We start from the raw sequence: 8,890 nt of genomic DNA on the forward strand, positions 1-8,890 counted from the left end.
AACAATGGAAACAGTGACAGACTTTATTTTCTTGGGCTCCAAAATCACTGCAGATGGTGACTGCAGCCATGAAATTACAAGAAGCTTGCTCCTTGGAAGAAAAGCTATGACCAACCTAGACAGCATATTAAAAAGCAGATATTACTTTGCCAACAAAGGTCCATCTAGTCAAAGCTGTGGTTTTTCTAGTAGTCATGTATGGGTGTGAGAGTTGGACTATAAAGAAAGCTAAGCGCCAAAGAATTGATGCTTTTGAACTGTGGCGCTGGAGAAGACTCTTGAGAGTCCCTTGGACTGCAAGGAGATTGAACTAGTCCATCCTAAAGGAAATCAGTCCTGAATATTCACTGGAGGGAGTGATGCTGAAACCGAAGCTCCAATACTTTGGCCACCTGATGCAAGAACTGACTCACTGGAAAAGACCCTGATGTTGGGAAAGATTGAAGGCAGGAGGAGAAGGGGACAACAGAGGATGAGAGTGGATGGCATCCTGACTCAATGGACATGAGTTTGAGCAGGCTCTGTGTGTTGGTGATGGACACAGAAACCTGGCATGCTACAGTCCATGGTGTCATGGAGAATCGGACACGACCAAGTGACTAAACTCAACTGAACTCTTGTGTAAAGAAAGATGGGGAAAAATAAGTATGCTGCTTGTTTTTGCATCAAGAAATACTGGAAGGATACATAAGAAATTAACAATCTAGAATGCAGAGGCGGAAGGGTTAGAATCAGACCTTCCATGTATATTTTCAAAGCAATAGCATTAATAAGCTTAATCTAACGAACGTCAACAGGATACTTTGCACTTTAGATATTGTACTTTCTTTCTCAATCATACATAAAACAGAAGCAAAAAAGTGATTAGGCTGCAGATTCATTCTGAACAATATCAAACACTAGATCATATTTATCCCAAAAAGCAAGAAAGTTAATAACAAGAAAATAACCCAAATCCTTTTTCAAATATCTAAAGTAGTTACTCTAAATTCTAGTTAAGCATTACCGTCACTTGTGGAGCTTCTTAAAATACACATTCCAAGGCCTCATCCCAGACCTCCCGCATGGGGGCAGGAGCCATGGCTCTGACACGTAGAGCGGTTAGACTCTCTCAGCACTGAGTCCACCTGTCCAGCAACTGTTCTGACAGACATGCAGGGTCGCCAAGCCCAGACACACTCCACTTGTACTTCAGATCAGAGATCACCATAAAAAGAGTCAGTTTTCTCCCAAGAATAGCCATAAATCCTGCATTCCAGACAGTGTCTGAGACGGTGACTCAAGTGCCATTGATTGAAAGCAAATGAATTTCACATCACGGTCAGCATCTCTTCTCAGAGACCGTCAGTATGTTTACACTGGCCTGGTTCCCACTTTAAAGGCACGCAACTGCTTTTGGTGCTGTCAGATCACAGCCGTAATTACTTACATTCATGTCCCACTTCACTTAAGACATTCATATAACTGTCTCACCAAGTCACACGTCTGCACTGACCTGCTGGCCCTACTGAACCACAGCAGACCTGGACATGTGCTGGGGAAGTACTGAGACAACCCTGGCAGATCCCGAATGTTCAAATGCCATTAAGGAGAATTGCGTTAGAACATAACGGCTTCAGACTGAACCTCTGTAAAATGGGAAGAAACAGCACATACCCCACAGGGTTGCATGGACTAAGGGAGACAATGAATTAAATAAGAGTCAAGCTCTTTTGAGCTGCACATTCAGGACAATGGGCTCAGTTTCCTCCCTCACTGATTTTATCCACGCCAATCCTGGAATGCTTTAGTCTCGAAGATAAGCTCCTTGATGGTCTCGAGATCACCTGGATGGAAGCTGCTTGTTAGAAGCACAGTATCTAACACCCGACAGGCTCTGGATAAACCATGGTCTGTGAGTGACTGGACGTGGCTGGCATTTGGCTGTTAGAAGCTGAGACTGGCCCTCAGGTTCCTGTCCGTTCCACCCTGCCAGCTCCCCATCCTTTCTCTAAGGTTTGCTTCCAACTCTGCCAAGTAGCATCCCTCTTCTGTACCACATACCAATTTATAAGTCCTCTTTCCTTCTCTTTTTTAATAGCTCCTCTTTCTAATTCTTAACAGATGCCATCAACCTTCAAGACAGGTGAAAACAGAGTAAGTGATACCTTTGGCTTGAAAGAGGTGACTGAATGGTTAACAGTTACCTTGGGTCATGAACACATGGGCCCCATCCTTTTGTCCAAGAAATGACTGAAAGGTATCACAAGCATCACTACGATTAGGTGATACAAGTGTGGAGAGGGAAGGAGAAAAATTTGAGCGACGCTGAGGAAATATATGGGTCACATATTTAGAAAACACACCTGCTGTCCTCTTAAGAGCTAAGTTGTTAAAGCACTGTCACAGGACACCTAGTGACACAAATTTCTCTGAAATGATTGCATGTCTTGATAGTGAAATCTCTGCTGCAGGATTTATTAGGTCCGGTTTTTGCTATTTATTACAGAAGTTTCCATCTTTAAGATTACAAAATAAATACAAACTACTCAATTCCTCATCTTCATGAAAGAAAGTCAAAGTGTTAGTCACTCAGTTTTGTCTGACTCCTTGCGACCCCATGGACTACAGCCTATCAAACTCCTCTGTCCATGGGATTCTCCAGGCAAGAATACCAGAGTGGGTTGCCATTTCCTTCTCCAGGGGGTCTTCCCAACCCAGGGATTGAACCAAGGTCTCCTGCATTGCAGGCAGATTCTTTACTGTCTGAGCCACCAGACTCAAATCATGCTAAGGGCCTTTCAGGTAACCGAAAATAATTATCTAAATAGCCAATGACAAGTTCCTGGCCACACTGAAGAGTGAAAACTGAACTGTTTTAAGCAGGCCCAGACTCCCGATGAAAGAGGAAAGGAGGGGGACACAGGGTGGCCTTGGCCATCTGTTAAATGAGTAACTCCTGAACTTGTGACACGTAATGATGGGAGATATCATGTCTCCTAGTGTTAAGGATATTTCAAGGGGACAGTCTTGACCACTGTGAATTTCAGTCACCTTAGTTGCCTTGGGAAAAGACTTTTTGAGCAGTGAGCGCTTCACATAGAGAATGACTATGTATTTAGAATATATCAAATATCAAGTTTACTTACCCTACTGTCTCTGTATATATCAAATACAACTGCAAAGGATAAAAAATTCAGAGTTAGTAATGAACTACTATTTGCATGATCAAAGCCTCCTTTTGATAATTAAAATGCATTTTATTATCAGTTACTCAAACAGCAGAATATATTTAGCTTTGAGGACTTCATGCTTCTGCCTCTCAAAACTTCAAACATAAAAAGGCATCCTGCAATGTTTTACTTAATGTAATTTTGCTTTCCTTTTCTCTGTCCTCAGCCATAATCCCTTATATTTAAAAATTCAAAAACATAAATGAATAAAAATTCAAACCAAACACCAACACTGTCTCAACCAATTCACCATTAGAGACAGGTGATCTGTCACAGTGAAAGGAGACCACTTACTATCTGATGGAGAATAAAATAGGGAAAACCTGCATTACGAAAGCACAAAATCTAAGCATGCTCAGGGCACAAGTCATCCTTTTTAAAGTCAAATCTGCCACAGGTACCAGGCTTGGCAAGTAGAAAAACGTCAACCAGGGCAGATATAATCTGACAACGCATGAATACTCTGTCTCATACCCAATATACTTTCAGTTCTTTAAAACACAAGTGATTACTTTGCAACTGGTGCTATCTGATCACTCAAATTAAAAAAATCTAGAAAGGTAGATCAGTCAACTAGCTAATTTAGTCCTAATAACAGAAGCGTTTGGTTCTCTGTAGACAGACACTTTGAAATGTGTAGAAAATATCTCAAATGACAGGACAGAGAAATTGTCTCAGTCTTAAAAAGGGATTCTGGTTAAATAAGGTAAAATTAACATACAAACCCATCAGTACGATCATAATATAGTAAAATGCTTAAAAACAGAGTGCTTCGAATGCAGTTTTAAAACATACACCACCATGAAATGAGGTCCAATAACATTATGCATTTCATTTCACTAGGTCAATAAAAAGATACTCACAATCTTCATCTAAGAATTTATACTGTATGTGTTTCTTGAAAAAATCTTGTATGCATCTGCAAATCTCTTCTTTTTGTTTAGAAATATGATCATAATATTGTGTGTAGTCCCTCTGAGAAATACCTGATGAGAAAATATTTTATATTCTGTTATTACACAATATTCTTTCCAAAAACACCAAAATGTGATTTTAAACCTCTTTTTTAGGGAACCATTAAAGTAGATCAGAAGACCAATCAGATGAATGGAATCACACAATAGTCAGCATTTTATATAAAGCTTATCAGCTGTAAAGGTTCCTAAGGCCAGGTGAGCCCTAAAATTCCATAGTGCCATGCTTACTTCAGAAACGGCAGTTATTTTTATTTAGTACAATGGGAAGAATTCAAGGTTATAAAAATGTTTACTATGTAAAAAGTGAAAGAAGCGATTTTAAACCTACCCACATAGTCTAACTGCTTCTTCTTTGATTTTTCCAATGGCCTCTCTAAAAACTGGCCTTCTTTTCACTTTCTTTGGGAAAATGTGAAACAGCCCTCACCACGTCTTCCATTTTCATACTGCATCTCACAGAAGCATCTAGAAGCAGCATTTTCCTTGTTCATACATGCTGTCCTTCCTTCACAAGCTTCATGTTTCAAATCATGGAAAAGTAAACATTCCTTTCCTCAGAGTAACTTGCTGACATTATTCAAAACACACTAAAGGGAGCATTCTAAGAACTCCTTCAATCGCTGTAGGACTACGAGAAAGTTCTCTACTCTGATGAAACGCCTCCAGCTAAGTACCTCTTCCTTAGCTGCACTTAGGATTTTGGTGTTTCCTTCAGGGATACATAATGATACATTAAATCCAAACACACCCAGGGTTAAGTTAAACATGGACATCTCATTCGATAAATAAATAGTGTGGATCTGATTTTGTTCAAATCACACTCTTCGTGGTTGAAGGTCAATTTTACCTCATGGAAAATGTGCTTAGACAAAATAAGGGCAAATTAGCTTCAATATTTAACTTGAATAGATCACAGCAGATAAAATGATAGCCTGAGAGCAAAGAAAATGGGTGGCTTTTACAGTAATGCCCTTCTTTGTTCGCATGTTTTCTCTTCCTAGGATAATAAACACTGCTTCAATAATATAAGTAAAGGTTCAAAAACTGGGCTTTTTACGACGATTAAAATCAGCCATGTACTGTGAGTAGCACTTAGGCCAGCCCCAGAGAGAAAGCAGGTACACGTATCCTAAGTGGGATCAGCACAGGCCACTGCTTTCACTGCTGGAATCCAGACAGACATGATTCATCGAGACTGTCTTCTGTGGAAACAGAATCTGGCCCAAGGACCCTTGTCAACACAGCATTCCAGACAGTCAGTGCCCATTGGCTAGAGGCAACATCTGAGATAAAAACTGATTGCTACCCTTGACTTGGAAAAGGCAATGGCACCCCATTCCAGTACTCTTGCCTGGAAAATCCCATGGTCGGAGGAGCCTGGTGGGCTGCAGTCCATGGGGTCGCTAAGAGTCGGACAAGACTGAGCGACTTCTCTTTCACTTTTCACTTTCATGCCTTGGAGAAGGAAATGGCAACCCACTCCAGTGTTCTTGCCTGGAGAATCCCAGGGAGGGGGGAGCCTGCTGGGCTGCTGTTTATGGGGTCACACAGAGTCGGACACGACTGAAGTGACTTAGCATAGCATAGCATACCCTTGACTTAATTACTAAGCAATCTATTTCTATCAAATGCTTGTCTTTTAATAATTAAAAGGTTTAAAAGAAAGAAAGAAAACCTCACCAATAAGCTTATTTTCCTTGACAAAACATCGGAACTCGGCCCCAGGAATTAATTCACACCATTTTCGAAGAACAAGCTGCAAACAAAGGAGACATGTAACACAACAGGGTGAAAAGAGAGGATATTCACCAGGCTGATACACTACTTCACGTGCAGGCTGCGTCTTAACAGCTGCCGTGATCAAGGGTTTGTTTTTTAAAGAAGGCATAAAACATTCTTGACATGAGATGTAGAGAACAGAGCTATGATCTATTAGTCTAACAGAACTGTTAAAACTCTTCATGACAAAACGCATCTTTATCATTTATTTATCATTTTGGGAGTTCTGACATAACATACAACTCAAAAGGTGATGAAGTCACATCGTATTACTGCTGGGCCATAAGTTACCCTATAATTCATATCAATTTTATCAAGATTTTAAAGAAAAGATTCTTACCTCATATTCTATACATGGATCTGGAGAATCATCGGTACAATGAATAAATCTTTGAGGGGAAAGAAAGGCAATTAAATCTTTATTTTATGGTGTCACTTTATGCAAACATATTATTTATACTTAAAGGGAGAGGAAGGTTTTACGAAAAACATGAATTAGGAGATTAATTCAAATTCAATGAACATTTATAAAGCACCATTCAATGTCAGGCATTAGCCTAAGCACCCCGAATTGTTATTTCATTTGTCCTCAAAACCACCATATGCACTACTATAATCTCTGCTTTTCTGTTAAAAAAAAAAAAAAAGGAAAAAGCTAAAACCCAGAAAAGAACACACTGAGTGACCAAGCCAGGACCGTGGCGCAAACTAACTGCTGACTCCAAATGAGGGTGTGACGGCGCTGTGTTTTATTTCTCATTGTCTTCTTTGCCACATTAACTAGAACCAGAACCTAGTTCTCTGCTGATATTAACTCTGCCACCTAAAGCCACGCAACATTCATCTAATCCTTTTCCAACATCCCATGTAAAAAGCATTCCTCCATTAAATATATCGCTTCTTTCTCTAAAAACCCTCAGTTTCATGGACAATTTTTTATATTCTTTATTAAATGCCCACCTACGCCAGGGGCGGGTAACATACTAGAAACATTAAAATGAGGTGAGTCCCTTGTCCTTTAGGAGGTTAGTCTGGTGAGGAGAACCTAACAAGTAGACCAAGAATCTCAAAACTCAGGCTTTAGGATATCCCAGTGGCAGTGCTGCAGAGAGCCTGGGGGGAAGGGATGTTTACCAAGTTAGTTGCTAAGTCATGTCTGACTCTTTGTTACCTCATGAACTGTAGCTGGCCAGGTTCCTCTATCCACGGGATTTCCCAGGCAAGAATACTGCAGCTGAGTTGTCATTTCCTTCTCCAAGGCATCTTCCCAAGCCAGGGACCAAACCCGCATTTCTTGCATCGGCAGGCAGATTCTTTACAACTGAGCCGACTGGAAAGCCCTTCAGTTCAGTTCAGCTCAGTTGCACAGTCATGTCCGACTCTTTGCGACCCCATGAATCGCACAGCACACCAGGCCTCCCTGTCCATCACCAACTCCCGGAGTTTACCCAGACTAACGTCCATCGAGTCAGTAATGCCATCCAGCCATCTCATCCTCTGTCGTCCCCTTCTCCTCCTGCCCCCAATCCCTCCCAGCATCAGAGTCTTTTCCAATGAGTCAACTCTTCGCATGAGGTGGCCAAAGTACTGGAGTTTCAGCTTTAGCATCATTCCTTCCAAAGAACACCCAGGGCTGATCTCCTTCAGTATGGACTGGTTGGATCTCCTTGCAGTTCAAGGGACTCTCAAGAGTCTTCTCCAACACCACAGTTCAAAAGCATCAATTCTTCGGCACTCGGCCTTCTTCACAGTCCAACTCTCACATCCATACATGACCACAGGAAAAACCATAGCCTGGACTAAACGAAACTTTGTTGGCAAAGTAATGTCTCTGCTTTTGAATATGCTGTCTGGGTTGGTCATAACTTTTCTTCCAAGGAGTAAGCGTCTTTTAATTTCATGGCTGAAGTCACCATCTGCAGTGATTTTGGAGCCCCCCCAAAAAAAGTCTGACACTGTTTCCACTGTTTCCCCATCTATTTCCCATGAAGTGATGGGACTGGATGCCATGATCTTCGTTTTCTGAATGTTGAGCTTTAAGCCAACTTTTTCACTCTCCTCTTTCACTTTCATCAAGAGGCTTTTTAGTTCCTCTTCACTTTCTTCCATAAGGGTGGTGTCATATGCACATCTGAGGTTATTGATATTTCTCCCGGCAATCTTGACTCCAGCTCCAGCTTGTGTTTCTTCCAGTCCTGCGTTTCTCATGATGTACTCTGCATATAAGTTAAATAAGCAGGGTGACAATATACAGCCTTGATGTACTCCTTTTCCTATTTGGAACCAGTCTGTTGTTCCATGTCCAGTTCTAACTGTTGCTTCCTGACCTGCATACAAATTTCTCAAGAGGCAGATCAGGTGGTCTGGTACTCTCATCTCTTTCAGAATTTTCCAGTTTATTGTTACCCACACAGTCAAAGGCTTTGGCATAGTCAATAAAGCAGAAATAGATGTTTTTCTGGAACTCTCTTGCTTTTTCAATGATCCAGAGGATGTTGGCAATTTGATCTCTGGTTCCTCTGCCTTTTCTAAAACTAGTTTGAACATCAGGAGGTTCATGGATCATGTATTGCTGAAGCCTGACTTAGAGAATTTTCAGCATTACTTTACTAGCGTGTGAGATGAGTGCAATTGTGCCGTAGTTTGAGCATTCTTTGGCATTGCCTTTCTTTGGGATTGGAATGAAAACTGACCTTTTCCAGTCCTGTGGCCACTGCTGAGTTTTCCAAATTTGCTGGCATATTGAGTGCAGCACTTTCACAGCATCATCTTCCAGGATTTGAAATAGCTCAACTGGAATTCCATCACCTCCACTAGCTTTGTTCGTAGTGATGCTTTCTAAGGCCCATTTGACTTCATATTCCAGGATGTCTGGCTCTAGGTCAGTGATCACACCATCGTGATTATCTGGGTCGTGAAGAT

At 41.2% G+C, this 8,890-nt stretch overlaps 1 protein-coding gene across 2 annotated transcripts in view; it reads right to left on the reverse strand.

The window, feature by feature from the left end:
• CDC123 (cell division cycle 123) overlaps positions 1-8,890 on the reverse strand; it is a 46,861-nt gene that overhangs the window by 10,504 nt on the left and 27,467 nt on the right. For both annotated transcript variants that reach the window (XM_010854090.1, XM_010854091.1), the window contains 4 exons: positions 6,309-6,357; positions 5,870-5,945; positions 4,076-4,198; positions 3,129-3,157 (listed from right to left, as the gene is read on the reverse strand). In XM_010854090.1, coding sequence (XP_010852392.1) covers positions 3,129-3,157; positions 4,076-4,198; positions 5,870-5,945; positions 6,309-6,357 — 277 coding nt within the window. The remainder of the gene's footprint in view (positions 1-3,128; positions 3,158-4,075; positions 4,199-5,869; positions 5,946-6,308; positions 6,358-8,890) is intronic.

This window comes from Bison bison, unplaced genomic scaffold, assembly GCF_000754665.1.
Source record: "Bison bison bison isolate TAMUID 2011002044 unplaced genomic scaffold, Bison_UMD1.0 scf7180017864337, whole genome shotgun sequence".
NCBI classification, from domain to species: Eukaryota; Metazoa; Chordata; class Mammalia; order Artiodactyla; family Bovidae; genus Bison; species Bison bison.